This window comes from Hipposideros armiger, unplaced genomic scaffold (assembly GCF_001890085.2).
Source record: "Hipposideros armiger isolate ML-2016 unplaced genomic scaffold, ASM189008v1 scaffold_936, whole genome shotgun sequence".
Classification (NCBI taxonomy): Eukaryota; Metazoa; Chordata; class Mammalia; order Chiroptera; family Hipposideridae; genus Hipposideros; species Hipposideros armiger.
This window is the reverse complement of record NW_017732286.1, coordinates 239,306-255,302: the sequence shown is the minus strand read 5'-3', so window position 1 is coordinate 255,302 and position 15,997 is coordinate 239,306. Positions and strand designations below refer to the sequence as shown.

General features: G+C 43.3%; 1 protein-coding gene across 1 annotated transcript in view; it reads right to left on the bottom strand.

The window, feature by feature from the left end:
• Positions 1-15,997, bottom strand: part of WWTR1 (WW domain containing transcription regulator 1) — a 151,669-nt gene that overhangs the window by 25,254 nt on the left and 110,418 nt on the right. The window contains 2 exon segments of the mRNA XM_019630718.1: positions 1,201-1,228; positions 1,230-1,401. Of these exon segments, the coding sequence (XP_019486263.1) occupies positions 1,201-1,228; positions 1,230-1,401 (200 nt within the window).

Below are 15,997 nucleotides of genomic sequence, written 5' to 3'. Positions count from 1 at the left end.
CATAAAGCAAAGTCTGAAGAATCAGAACAATAAACTGAAGTTTTCCTTCCCAAAATGTAGCCAGCAAAATTTATGAGACCCGAAAACATGTGCTATGTTAGTTTAGCAACTCAAAAGAAAGAATTCTGCTCTTGCATAGACCAAGCCCCTAAAACAGGCAGAAAACTCTGGGTTCCTTCAGGGATTCTCTTTGTTCAGTTTCTGAGATACAGCACTGAGCCTGGCCCACCGAGGACACACAGCGACATTCTGTTGACTAATTGATTCACTAAATGAATGAATGCAGTAGGGCACAGAGGCGCCTGATCAATGCCCAGGCAGTGGTGCAGACCACTCGATCGGAGTCCAATGCAAACCAGTTTCCTTTCTCATTCTCTCTCAATTTTCCCTCTTTTTCATGCTCCATGGCAGATCAAAGATGTTTGTAGACTCCTTCTCATTTCTTCCACGGGACATCACCTCTGCTATCTGCTGTAATGTGGGGGCGCTCTGTGGCTGCTTTGGCCAAGAGAATATGGCAGAAGGGACTCTGTGACAGTTTCCAGAGCCAGATCCTAAGACACTGGCGGCTTCCACTCCGTCTCTTGAAACATTCTCTCGGGGGGACCCAGGGTGCTATGTAATATGTCCCACTACTCTGAGATAATCATGCTAGAAATGCCACATGTAGATGCTCCAGGTGTTGGTCCTGGCTAAGCCCACTCTTCCAGCAATCCTCACCATGGTGCCACACACTTGAGTGAAGCCATCTGGGACCCTCTGGCCCAGCCTACCCACCAGGTGAATACCACTAAGTGACCTCAGTCAACACCACAGAGAGCAGAAGAACAGTCCAGCTGAGCCCTGCCTAAATTCCTGACCCACAAAACTGTATGATCACATAAAATGGCTATTGTGTTAAGCCACTAAATGCTGGGATAATGTGTTACACAGCAATAGATAACTGGAACATAGTCTTGCTCTCCTTCTGATGACCAGCAGTGGAAGCCAAATGCAGCCATGCTCGTACAGCTAATCCTTGTACTGTAAGGGTGGCCCTGACGACAGTGCAGGCAGGTGTTCGGAGAAGAAACTGGATTCTACTCATGAGGCGTGGGGCACGGTTTGGGGTTTTTAATGACTTGATGGTCAGCAGCTACCTACCCACTGGCTTTGGCACCAAAGGCCACGAACCCCCACCGGGATGACGGAAGGCCGTACCTGCCTCATGAGCTCCTCTTGGCGCATTAATCCTCTCTCTCTCCATCTGGATCCTCTGAAGCCGAAGTTTCTGCTGCTGCTGCTGCTGAGTGGTCAGCGCATTAGGCACACTCATGAGCCCTGCTGGCGGGTTCTGAGCTGGGTGGCTCTGCGGGCTCAGGGTGCTGGGTGCCATCTGCTGTTGATGTTGGTGATTCATTACTACAGGCAGGAAGAACATACAGGCGATTAATGACAAGGGCCAACAACACCTTATCAAAAAGAGACCATCAGAATGCGTTGTGCTTTGGAGTAGAGATTCCTGAGATTCCTTCCAAAGTACTTTCCTGTTAATCATTACTGTGTAAGTAATTATTACCTTAGTTCAATTCATGGAGACTCAGACACTGGCCCCACTCCTGACTCATTTAGTCTCAGCTTTAGGGCCCTGTTACAAATCCGACTTCATACCTTCCCTGTGTCTAGGGTACATTTTAAGCCTTTCAGAGAACATGGAGGTCACAAGTAAATTCTACAAAGGTTACCACAACATACGAGGTAATTCCACCAGGACACCTGGGTGTGTGTGTATTCTTTCAGACAACCTGTATGTTTATGGCAGAGCTAAAGAAGCATGTGATCATTGATACCTGCTGGGTGTACAATATTTAAGAAGAGTAAGTGAATTGACAAGAATCATGTAAAACACAGCACCTCGATTAGAGAACTACACACAGGCAGGGGCAGGGCCCCGCTAAAGATCTGTTAAAAAAGGGTGCCCCAAAGAAACATGAGCTAAGTTCCGGAACAAATAACTGATTGAGAAAACAATGTTTCAGTTTTTGCAAAGAGAAAAACTAGTGAGAAAGAAATTACATAAAAGTTTTAACCATGTTTTAGGTTGGATAAAGGCACTAGAAGTGTTTTAAGCTTTTTAAGGATTTTCCATTTATCAGTATTTACCAACATTTTAAGTTTTAGCACGCAGTACTTCACTTTAGAAAAGAATTGATAAATCCTCTAATAAACTCTATAATTGGTATTCTCACACAAAAATGCATTTTAAAAAGTGCTAGTTTTTCTCAAAACAGTTTACCAGTCAAATTTGCTTAACTTCTGCCTTGGCAGTATTATGTACTAATGAAAACCATTTTTTTCAGTCTGTTTGTTCCTAGGTGAGGGCCAAAGGGAACTTATAATTGTATATATTTACTTCATTTCTGAGAAAAGACTCTCAATTTTCACTATATTTGGTATCACTACCTTTCAAAGATAAAATTATTGGTATATTTTACTTAAAATCCAAATATTTCAGATCTTTAGCTTGCTATGAACATTATGTGGAAACATGTTTTACAACTCAATTTTCTTAAATAAACTTTAAAGTAGCCTAATCAACTATGTAATAAATGTCTGTGTAGACCACACATACACACTTCAAAGATAGTATCAACAACGAAGATTTTCTATAGAAGAATTTATTTCCATTTATTTCCTTAAGGAACAATTAATTCCATGGCAGGAATTTCCTCCAGCTCAGGGAAGAGGTGGGTAGAAGCACTCTTTTTTAAAAAATGTATTTATACATTCGCTCAAATCTTTATTGCATTCCCACTATGTACCCGGCCCTGGGCTTGTAGCTGGATACATAGCTCCTGCCCTCACAGGAATGAACAGGCTGTTGGGAAAAATGTGTGAAGAAATAAGGTGGCTGTTACGTATGGCTGTGGAATGCTAGACTGTTAGGCTTTGTAAGGAACATTGGAGAGTATCTAGTTCATCCCTTCATTTCATGGACGAGAAACTGAAACCCAAAGAGATGAAGGGACGTACTATGCTCAGTGGCAGGTAGAACCATGGCCGAAGTTGAGGCCTCCTGAGATTCCCTGCTCTTTCAACCATCCTTGGCTGCCCTCTGCCTCACCTTAGACTGAAGAACAAGAACAACTGCTCAAACTGAGAGCAACCCTCGAAGCACAGTTTGCCTTGAATTGCAAGGAAGTACCACTTAGACAGCAGGTCATCAGAACCGGGCCGGACCCAAAGGCTGGGTTCAGGGAGGGTTTGGATAGATTGACAGCTCTCTGCTCAATCCGGAGCTACTGAAGAGGGAGGTCAGAATACTTGGAGTACTCTGCCTAAAAAATTTAGGTTTCTCTTCCTGAATTAAGCCCACCACAAAGAATTCTCACCTCCGGGCCGGCCGAGTGGCGCGATGGTTAAGAACTGGCTTGGGACGCCAGAGGGCCCCGGTTCGGATCCCACATATGAGGGCCAGTGACACTGCCCTCTACAGCTAAGATGCTGAACAACAGCTCAACCTGGAGCTGGGCTGCCATGAGTCGCCGGCGACGGCGTAGGCTGCAGCCCCTGTGGCAGTGGGTTGCCATGGGCTACCATGTGTAGCCAGCAGCCAGCGTGAGCGGCCAGCAGCTGCAGTGAGCGGCCGTCCAGAAGCCGGCGACTGATCTGCCTCGTCCAGGAAGAGCAAAATGATGGTGCCAACTTGGGCCAGTGAAGCAACGTCCTCCACAACTAGACTGAAGAACAAAAGGACAGCAACTTGTCTGTTCACTTCCCCCAATTCCCCAGCACTGTTCCCATCCCCCAATTCCCCAATAAAAATCTTATAAAAAAAAAAAAAAAGAATTCTCACCTCCTAGCATCAGCCCTGGCACAGAGAAATGCTCAGTAAATGATGTGATGACTGAATGAAACCACCTTGGTATTTCTTATGTTCTCAGCTTGAGAACAGAAAAAAAAGAAGTCGTGACTGATGCCAAAATATCTGAAACGAATTGTTTCATTTCTGTAACTTGTTAGAGCATAATTACAATCTGTATTTGAAGGACTGAATAGAAGATTGTGCACACACTGTGTCACAGGCAAAGAGTGCTCCTAAATACAGATTTAAGGAAGACAAAGTCCAGATATGCAGAAGGGTTGAATTCATTAGACCTCTCTCAGGCCAAGCGGAGGAAGCTCAGATGGAAGAATGGTGATTACTTCCAGGGACAGTCGTTTCTGAACCTTGTGAAAAATTATGCTCCTATTTTTCTATGACTACTATAGACAAAAAGATGCCCACTCGTGTCCAAAAGAGAAATGTGTAAATTGAGTAGTTCCAATATCAGGAATCCCTAGCTTAGGAAAAAGAGCCTTGAAAAGAGTAGTTCTTTTTGTTGGTAGTTTGGAGGTTATTAACCCTACATTAACTTTTATAACTCCAAAACTTTGAAAAATTTTAAAAACTGATTCAGGTCTCATACCTTATTGATGTGACAAACAACTTGCAACAGGACTATCTTCAGTGGCTTGGGAAGACTGCCCTGTCACTGTACAAAATCCTGCAATGGGTTTACTCACACGGACTCTGTTACTCAACTCCACACAGCAACCAGCTTACTCTCGGCCGACTTTACTGAAGTCTGCGTGCTTATCTGGGGGAGTTTAAGCCTTGGAGAAGAGCTCTTCCAAAACCACACCCTCACTAGTCTTCAAAACACCAGCCCTTACAGAGACGTCCACAGGGAGCAATGGTGGAGACGTTGCTTTCTTCCACTTAATTTAGATTTGACCATTCAGACTAAACATCTCCAGTCGTTAACTGTAGAGACTGAAAAACAGTGGAACGTAGACAATGGCCTTGTTTTCAAAGTAAGACACACACAAAAACACAGAAGTTTGTATGAGGACATCCATGGCAGTATAGTCTATAATAGCAGAAGACTAAAAATTATGTAACCAATGGGAGATTATGAGCCATTCACTATTACAAAGAATGAGGGAACTCTGTGGGTACTTATATGGAACAATCTCTAAGAAACATTGTTCAGAGGAGAAAAATCCAAGGGACAGAACTGGATGTATGAGCATGTTACTATTTGTAGTTAGAAAGCGGGGCATATTACAAGCACAGCAAATCTCTCTAGGATACACAAGAAACTAGTAGCAGTGGTGCCTCTGGAGAGGAAACAAGGTCAGGGATGGGAGGAGATCTTCCTTTTCCTCTTCTGTACTGTTTGAAGTTTGCCAATGCGCATTTAGTCTTATGTAAAACATAAACAAAATATAAAAGTAAAAACCATAAAATAAAAACACGGTCATCTATGCATCCAACTCAATTATTTTCTTGGTGGAGTGAAAGAAGGTAACCTCAAAATTATCTGAAACATAACAAATAAGACTTACAATGAAGATCTTTAAAGCTTAGCGCCCATCTGGTGCAACTCCTCCTTGTGGAGATGAAGAAACCAACACTCAGAGAAAGAGTGAATTTCGTCAAGGTCATAAAATGGTCAGAGGCCTAGAAACCAGGTGTCCTCACTCAATCTAGGTGCCCATAATTCAACCGGCCGCTCTGCTCCCTGTCGTCGTTTCATTTTGAGCTATTACCCAACCTTCTGTGAGACTGGAGCTCATGAACTTCTCTGATGGTTGAGGTTCATTAAAATCACTGCTTTTGTTAGTCACTCAGAGTCAGTGGGGGCAGAGGAGGCCCAACACAGATAAACAGAGAGGAGGTCCATAAGAGGACACGGAAAGGCAAAACATCTAAATGTGCGATGAATAAAATACTACTTGGGATAAAGTTCCAGAACATTTTAGGGAGAGAACAATAGCTCAGTTAAAAAAAAAAAAAAAAGGCAGAGTATCCCAAATGCAATCTCTGAGGCCAAACCTTAACAGGCAGATTGCCATTCAATGCCTCAAAGGACCCTGTCAGTTCTAGACGTTTGCCAGTCCTCACACAAAGGAATAACCCAAACAGAGGATGTCTCCACTGAAGTAGGAATGCATCAAGTCTAAAGCAGAGACAACTTTTTTTTTCCTTCCAAGGTAAGAATTTAAATTTAAATCCACATTTATCCTTTTCATTGTTTTCATCTCCTTTTCCTATGTCTTTTTTTTTCCCCTCCAATAATTGGCTTTCTGTTCTGTGCTTGGAAATTAATATAACCATGTTCTGCAGATATGTGACCAGAAACATTTCGTTGCTGTTACTCAATATAAAGGAGGACACTGAGAAAAAGAAACTCCACATCATCTGAGATATAGACACCCTTATGATTCAATGACTGTCCTTGGTGAAGCCAACAGTCATCATGGGAGGTGGCAGGGTGGGGGGTGACAATGCTGGACATGACCCTCTGGATAATGCTGCACGGGACAATGCACCCTCCTACCTGTTCCAGCAAACTCACTCAGTCACTTTATCTAAAAGGCCCAAAAGTAGGCTCAAGGCCAGAAAGGGCCCTGGACTCAGTTCTCAGCCCGCACATCATCTGCTACAGAAGATGTAAACATGGAAGAGGTAAAGGTTTCACTCCTGAACATTTGCCTTTTGCAGCACCAGGGAACAGAGAGCAGCAGCTCGTGCATTGAAAATGCTTTGGCAGCCTCCCCAAGCCAGGAGCTACAGGCAATGAGGGAGGCCAGGGGATCAGAGACTACCCAGCGTGCCTCCTACTATGTTTGACAAATGTCTTTGGGGCCTTGGAGAAGTTCAGTGGCTTGTTATTCTGTGGCCTCAGCGTGAGCATGTGGGGAGAGAGAGAGAGAGAGAGAAGGGGAGAGAGAGAAAGAGAGAGAGAGAGAGAGAGAGAGAGAGAGACAGAGAGAAACAAGTGAAGAAAACAACCATAAAGTTAAGCTCAACTACAAAATCCACCCCTGGCCTGCATGCGGCTGGCTCTGAGTAGATTATGGAAAGGACATTGCTGTGCCAATAGCTAGAAGCCACACCCAAGCCTTAGAAAGACACACATTACTTTATTCTCTTCAAGTCTTTCTCCCCAATTCACATGTGAGTCTGGGGAGGGCGAAAAGGAACACCTATAGGTAGTTACATGTTTCTCGTCTCCTTCTCAGCCTCCTTTCTCCTTCTGACAACAAATTTCTCAGCTGAGATATCTCTCCACCTGGCACTTTGAGTTGAACTTTTAAAAACATGTGGTTTTTGTCAACATGTCAAAGGTGCGATTCATTCAAGTGTGTGAGTAAGGCCTCCCCAAGTACTTCGTGACTTTTTCCACTCACAGCACCCATTCCCAACTCTACTTCTGTCAATAATGGAGGAAGTTTCACACGTTGTGAACTATGGTTCATTAGTTTAATAATAATATAACATTCATGAGTCCACACTCACATAAACAAGCGATTAAATAAATGGTGGGAGAAGAGACAAATTTCCTGTACAGAAGAATTCCAAATAATTTAATGTAGGTACACTGTCCTCAAGGAGTGGAAGTCAAACTGCCATTCCTTAAGTATGTATTGTACACAGTGACCTCCTCCCAAAGAGTACAGTATTGAATGGGTGGGGACAGTAACTTTACAGGGGAGAAACCTTGTATATCAGCCAGATGATCGAGGTCAACATCAACAGTAATAAGTCATGGTGACAGCATGACCCTTGATAAGATATAATGAAAATGACAATTTACCTCTGTGGTCTTCCTCCCAAAAACCCATTATCCCAGTCTAACTGGAGAAAAACATCCAGCGAAGTCCAATACAGGGAAATCCTACAAAATTCTTAAGCAGTACTCCTCGAAACCATCAAGGTCATCAAAAACAAAGGCTAAGAGGGCCGGCCGAGTGGCGCGATGGTTGGGAGCTGGCTTGGGATGCCGGAGGGCCCCCGTTTGGATCCCACATGTGAGGGCCAGTGACACTGGCCTCCACAGCTAAGATGCTGAACAACAGCTCAACCTGGAGCTGGGCTGCCATGAGTCGCCGGCGACGGCGTAGGCTGCAGCCCCTGTGGCAGTGGGTTGCCATGGGCTACCGTGTGTAGCCAGCAGCCAGCATGAGCGGCCAGCAGCCGCAGTGAGCGGCTGTCCAGAAGCCGGCGACTGGTCTGCCTTGCCCCGGGAAGAGCGCAATGATGGTGCCAACTTGGGCCAGTGAAGTAACGTCCTCCACAACTAGACTGAAGAACAAAATGACAGCAACTTGTCTGTTCCCCTTCCCCCAATTACCCAATAAAAAAATCTTTAAAAAAAGAGCTGACTTAATTGTAGGATCTTTCAGAGGCTTGAATGTACTAACAGACACTGAGACGTTCCAAGAGGGAGATATAAAATGCAGCACTTCTCAGACTTGGAAGACTAATGTTGTTCTGAGCAGGAATACTGGGAAATCCTGGTCCACTGCAACTTAGCAGATGTCTTGGCAGTGCTGAATTAGGAACTGAGTTGAAAACAAATTACTATTTATTAAGCTCCTACTATGTGCTAAACTCTTTTAAAGTCAACGAAGCAACTGCTTAGGACGTGGAGCCAGAGAAGGGAACCTGTGGATGTTGAACAAAATGATTTCATGGGCTTAGAGTTAGGACTGCTGTTCAAGATACAAAGGAACAGGAAGACAGAGCAAAACAAAACACAGGGAAAGCAAGTGTTATGAAAGACTGACAGACTATCTGCTGAAATTCTCCATAAGCAAATGTTGATTTAACTGGAAAATTTCAAAGATGGTTTTACCTGTATATCAGTTTTCACAGGTGGTGAGCAGCACCTTGCTAAAGTTAACTTTAGTTCCATATATTCAGAATAACCTATCTTTTAGTTTAGTTGTTGTTTATTTTTTAAGATTTTATTGGGGAATTGGGGGAGGGGGACAGTGTTGGGGAACTGGGAAAAGGGAACAGCCAAGTTGTCCTTCAATCTTAGTTGTAGAGGGTGCAGCTAGCTCAGCTCCCAAGTCCAGTTGCCATCAGGCCGCCCATCAGCAGCTCGCAACAGCTCAGTTCAAGATGCCAAGTTCAGCCTTTAGTTGCGGGCGGGTGTAACCCACCATCTAGAACAGGCAACCTTGTTGTTAAGATCATGTGCTCTCACCAGCAAGCCATCCTGCCACATGTTTGCAGCTCAGCAGCAGCTCAGCTTGGGCACAGCTCACTGGCCCATATGGGAATCGAACCGGCAACCCTGTTGCTCAGAGCTTGCACTCCTAACCAACTGAGCCACTGGGCCGGCCTCAGTTTAGTTTTTTACTTGTTTCTATGATAAAAACAACATGAACTCTTCCAAGTAATCCCTCTAACATCATCTGTTGAGAGTGAGAAGAGGAAAAGACTGACTTATGGCTTTGAAAACCTGGTTGCAATCTCCTCAAAATAGGTGACTATGAAACATTCAAATACATACTTTTTTTAAATAGGTGAATATGTAATATTCATATACACACCTTGGGTAGTACACTTGATTTAGCATCTGGGAGACTTCCACCTCCCAGAACAGGTGTTAAATTCAGTTTGATGTTTGAGCTAATAAATTTATATAAATTGCATCAAAAACCCCTTCCAGAAAACTCATGAGAGGGGAGTAGAAGAGCTCCTGAATCTTAAATTGTGCGAACTGAAAGCATAGTGATCGCTTCATTCTCTGGCCCACTCTACAGATGCTGACACTGAGGTCTGTCACAGAGGAATGACGGGTTTCCTCGGACATAGATAGCACTTTCAGGGCCACATCTGGGAGAGTCCCAGGAAATGGGTTGATTGGTCACTCCAGGCCCGTGAGTGTCCACCACTGCAGAGCTAGCTCACGGTAGTAGAACACAGCTCTCCTGTTTCTACCCTGATGTGTCCCTGACAAAGAGAACCAGCGCAAGTGTGAAATAACCATTGGATATACAGAACCACGGTCAGGCTCTCCAGATTAGCTGTCAGTGTGCCCTCACGGGTTACAACCAGCTATTTGTCCTTTTGTACCCACACTACTCGATAATCAGAGAGGGAATATTACTCCTCCACTTGTTCTGTAACTTTTGAAGGCAATCAAGCACAGTTTATGACATTGCATTGCATCTCTCATAAACATGTACTTAGTGAAGTTTACACATCGGGAAATCTTTCCTGTTGGACTCCTGGGTGAGCCATACCCACTGAAGAAAAGCTCTTTTCACAAACAGTAAACTATTTTCTTCCTGAGATTTGAACTAGCTCTCATCTTCCTGAGGACTGGATTCGTGTTCTCTATAAATAAGCCCTGGGAAGAGGCTAAGACTTCCCTCCCCCTCAAAACCAACCCCAGTGATGTGGCTCTCCCTTAAAAAAAAGAACAAAAATGATTCCGTGCATGTCAAATCTGACTTGCTGATGCACTCAGTAGGCACCAAACACACTTCTACCTGAACTAAGCTTCAGGGTTGATGGGTCATAAATTGGTAGTAAAATATCAGTTTCATTTATAAAAAGATGATCACCATAGATGTTCCAGAACAAACTGGATATCTCTCCCCCCCAAACGTATGGACGCACTTCTCTTTCTCTTGAGGAATTCATTGTAACCATTACTCCCATCATTTTATAAGTGAATATTTAATGAATACTAGATTTGTGTTGCTGCTTTCTCTTTACTCAGCACCCATTTCATTTTGCTGTTTTATCATCAGTGGTTTACCAACCCACTTTCCCCACCACACTCATTACGGGGGGTGGGGGGTGGGGCATTATTTACCCTACTTCATGCCATCACCATAGACGGTCAGGCTGGAAGGGGCCTTCATCCATTTAGACCCGGGCTCTCAAACTTTTCTTCAACAGGAGGATCTTTCTCCAGAGCCCAATCGATATATGGCACGAAGCAGAGGCAACTTCGTGTGCAGGGATTCACAGCAGGCCCAGGGCCTCTGCTCATGCTGGTGAGCACGTGAGCACTTACATGGCAGCCCCTTTGACTGTCTTCTCTAAATCCTCTTGGTCTTGCTTTCACTCTGCTTGCCTACAGGCATTTCTTAACTCTTATGTCAAACTGTTAAACAAATTTTTAAACTCTGTTGAACAGACACAGCTTTTGGACACTGGATACTGACTAAGTGTTGCTTCTGCTCATCGCCCACTGAACCCTTGTTAGGGGGTCTTGGGAGACAATTTAAAACCAACACTTTAAGCCAGTTCACTCATTTTAGGGATGAAGAGACTTGGAAGGTTAAATGACTCAGCACGAATCCCAGGCATAGACTGTGACAAGCCTAGAAGCCCAGGGAATACATGAAAACATCCTGGCTGGGTCAGCTACACAGATCACTCATCGCTGGCCTGGCCTGCCCACCCTCTGTAATCAAAAATACTTACTGAGTTAAATTTGGTGACAAGGAAAAGAAGTGTTTCCTTCTCCCTATTTCATAAAAAAGTCTAACACAGACTAATTTAATCACTTATCTCTATAAAATGATGAACTCAATATGAGTCACATGTTATAATGGCACCCTATTTGTGTGGTCTGGTTTTACAGAATATGGTATAGGGCATTCTTCTTCAGTCCTTAAAAAAAAGGAAAAGACAAAGAGCAGATAACTTTGAAACATGACATTTCATAATTCAGGACAGTTGGGTTTTTTTACCATCTTTCTTTTTTTTAAGCTGAGCCATCCTGCCACCTGTTGTCAGCTCAGTGGCTGCTCAGCTCGGGCCAGGACTCGAACTGCTGTTGCTCAGAGCTCACACTCTTCAGCGAGCTCATAACCAACTGAGCCACTTGGCCGGCCCAATTCAGGACGGTTTTAAACAAGAGGCACTGTCACTGGGCAATACTAGCTAGACCTTCTGGCCATAGCGGCTTTGGAAAGTAATGATATTCAATCGAAAGAAGCCAAAACATACAGGTGTACATCGTTTCTGACATATGTGCAGACCCAGCCACCCCAAGCTTCAAAACGACTTCAGCGTCGTGAGTGTCTGGGTGCAGCTGCGGGTCTTTTCCTCTGTTTATGGGCCATACATGGTTTAACTCATGGGAACGGGCCAATGTCAGGTGTCACATAGCCCTGTCTGATGCGAAACACATGTCTGCAGAGGTAGAAAGAAAAACGCAGCCACAGTCCAACCTCGACTCAGTCACAATACAATGAAGGGGGGAAAAGGCTGCAGACGCGTCTCTCGCCTTTCTTGTGGCTCTCTCAGCTCCTGCCAACAATGAGCTGCTTGTTTCTCTTATTTCCCAGAAACAGTATTAGCCGTCCAACAAGGTCAGCAAAAAAAAAGAGCAATTTTTCACTTCAGGGTGCATTTGGTTCCAAAAATCTGTAAAGTATTAAACCAAGAAGTTGCTCTATCCCAACTTCACACTGAGCCCTTTATTCCAGTTCTGGGTGAGAATCGTTATAAGGAAATTTCTCATCGGCTCAGTTGATAAGGACCCAAGCTCAGGGATGCGTGTGCATTCTGCCTCGTTTTCCAGGCCTCACGGTTTCAAGCCTCAGAACCACGTCTAGGTGCCCCAGAACTTGACAGTTGGGCCTTAAGTTTTCCAGATGCCCTCAAGTCTTCTGGTTTAGACTTGTATGTAACCCAAGCTGATTTACTCCACAGGAAACCCTGAGTTTTTTGGACCAGGAAATAATTTTCCTACTTGTTATGCTGTCTGCCCATCCAAATAGTGTCTAGTCGACACACCAGTGGTGCAAATACCTGGGCAAAATCTGCTCTTGTAGGTGTACAAATGGAAATCCCTGTCACATGAGATTTTATGCTTTCCTAGCAAACGCATTACCTAAAATGTATATTTAATTGGCATTTAAAGGGTTTAGACATCAGTTGTCATTATAATATATCAAGAACAAAGTAAAACAAAATCCTATCTTTCTGGCATATTGATGTCTTCTGGATCCTTTCACTGTAAAGAAATCATATTTCTTCCACCTAAAGCAGTCCCAGGATGTGCTATTGATCCCATCTGATTTCTGGGATATTTCACGATTTGTCAGAAGGGGCATGTGGCAGGAAGCACATTAATGAAGCTGGTGAATTTAGGCAAATAATGACATAACTTGGGGAAAAGAGGAAACTGGGTGCTTCATTGGGCTGCTTCACAAAGTTATCTTTGTGCCTTTGAATTCAACTCCATGGCCTGGCAATAGCAGCAAAACCAAAACTGTTTCATTATCTCCAGACAATAGGTATACTTTTACTCCAGCAGGAAATGGAAACTCTGATTCATGCGTTTATTTTCATTAGTCAGAAGAGAGTTTACTGTAGCTTTTTATTGGTTCGCTTTCCTGAATGGTTTTAAAACTACTCCAGGTGCAAAGTGTGGCAACCCAAGCTAAATATCAGAAAATGAATCTACAGCTGTTTTCCACAAGAAGTGGAGAAAAATTTGCCAGCGTGGGCCGCCAGCTTTTAATGTTTTCTTTTCATAACAAGCCATTTTGGTAAACATCTTTATTATTTAAAGAGCTCATACAGGGGACACTCCAAGAGATAATCAAAGGACTTGAATGATGGATGAAAGAGAGCATGCAATCAGCAATCAAACGGAAAAATTATCAGCTTCACAAGAAGTTGTAGAAATGCAAATGAAAGGAAGAGCTATTTTTCAGCAATCAAGCTAGCAAAGATAATAAATAATGTGATGCGAGTGTTTTGCATAGGCCAGGACTACTCAGGGAAAAAAAAAATGAAACAAGAATTTAATCAAAGGTAGCAGGATTAGGCAATCTAGTAAAATTATGTCAAATTTTAGGAATTTGTACATAAATGCATTTTGAGGACTGTGCCCTTAGATCTAATAGGATGTCTAGTGGACCCCCCCACCCACCCAAAGGTTAATTACCCTTGAAATGAAAAGTATCAAAATACTAATAGTGGGGGTATTTGGTTGGTAGGACTATAGATGACATTTTTTCTTTTCAGTGTTCTTTCTGCAGTTTATTTAACTATCTGCTCACTGAGTATCTGCTGAGCCTCAAGCAGGGGAAAGACGCTGTCTCTAGGTGCTGGAGACACTTAACCAACAAGATGGAAAGGTCCTGGTCTTTTGGGAGATTGTAGACTAGTGGAGAGACAGACGCCAGCAAATATTTAATGTAATTCTAGGATAAGGGCTTTGAACAAACATATGTGCAACTATTCCAGGCACACAAGTTAAGGAAGGGCTTCTCTGAGGAGAAAATATGTGATCGAAAAGAACCTGAAGAAAGTGCAGAAATCAGGGTGGGGGGCCAATCTAGGCTGAAGCACAGGAAGTGCACAGGTCCTAAAATGGAGCAGTGGGTAGGGGCCCAGGGCCTGTGGGGGCTCATGGCTATGGTGAGGGCTGCAGTGGGCCTCTCTTCCAGAGTGACAGAAACCTCCTTTGGCTCACTGCTCAGACTACATGGGAAACTGCCAAAATATTTCATACACTATGGTAAAAAAAAAAAATTCTGAAGAAATCCAGAGATGGAGATATTCTGAGAGTATACCCCTCGGGATCAATGTCTGTGAGGTGTTGTCCCATCAGCCTGTGAAGTGGGGTTCAGGGTCGCCTTTCAGAAAGAAAGGAATAAGCTTTGGGGCGGGGCTAAGGGAGGTGGAAACCAAAGCAGTCCTGCTTTGAAACACTTAAAAGGAGTGTTTCAAGCAAAACAAAACAGAAATCTAGACCTCTAAATTTTATTTGGGAGGGTGTGCTAAGGGGGTTCTAGTCTTAAAAAAACAAAAACAAAACACAAAACAACGAAAAAGCTATAACTCTGGAGGTTGTAAATTTTATCCTTGAATCACACTGGGTATGAGGTATACCCTCGTTTGGCCTTCAGCGACTCCTGGTGGGTCACCCAGGGCCTAGGGAGGTGCTGGTGTTCACTGTTCAGGGATTTGTTTGAGGATTGTCCCTTAGACCACAGTGGGTAGATCATTTATGGGGAATAGGAGGGAGAACTCCCTCTGAGGGAAAGATTACTTTCTCCTCATCGCCAGGCGAGCCTTTAGCTCATGAATGCTGACTCCTGTCATTGGACATATCACCACCCTCTTTGCAAGAGTTCCCCAAGTCTGAAAGCCAAATCTGCAGGCACCTCTAGCAACCACACAGAGGCCCGTGGTGTGCATTTTTCTCCTTGGCTTTATTATCTATTTCAGCCACAGTCTCCCTCTACCCCAACTTAACTCAATTATTTATAGGTATCCTTTTGAATTATATCTTTTGTAAGAGGCAAGAGTGGGAAATAAATGGATGAAAGTATCACTTTCATTTTAAAACTGTATCTCTGAGTATGCAGTTACACAGATATATTATTTACCAGTTAAACACTGTCCTGTGAAGTTTAACTAAGCATGCTGGAAATGGCATTTGCCTGTCATCCCAAGGAGAAGGGTTTAAATGTCCTGAGGCTATATCTGGTGTACCAAAAAGTTTTTCCTTTTTCGCAGTCTTTACACAACATACTCACTAGAGGAGCCAGGTGACCCAGGCAAACTGTCCTCTCCCCACTTCTTACAGACACTCTCTTACTCAAGTGATCAAAGCCAACATCACCCAGACTGGGACGAAATGCCATCATATGCCTCCTGATACGATTCAGTGAGCAGAACACATCACTTCTGTGGTATTCCTGCCCAAAATGTATAACCTGAACCTAAATCATGAGGAACCAGACAATTCCAAATTTAAAAACAATCTACAAAGTAACTGGCCTATGCTCTTCAAAAACGTCAAGTTCCAGAAACACAAAGGCTGAGGAATTGTTCCAGATAAAGATTAATAAGACAAGACAACTAAATGTAATGCATGATCCTTGACAGCTCCTGGACCAGAGCCCAAAATAGCCAAAAAGGACATTATTGTGATAAATAAAATTTCAGGTGTGGACTTCGGATTAGACAATAGTATTGTATCAATGCTAAATTTCCTGATTTTGATACCTATACTGTGCTTCTGTAAGAATATGTCCTTTTAGGAAATACAATCTGAAGTATTTAGGAGTAAAAAGGGCATGATGGCTCCAACTAAAAAAAAAAAAATTTAATACTATATATGTGTTTATTTACATACATATAAACACATACAGAGAAAGTGAGATAAGCAAATGTCACAAATCATAAACA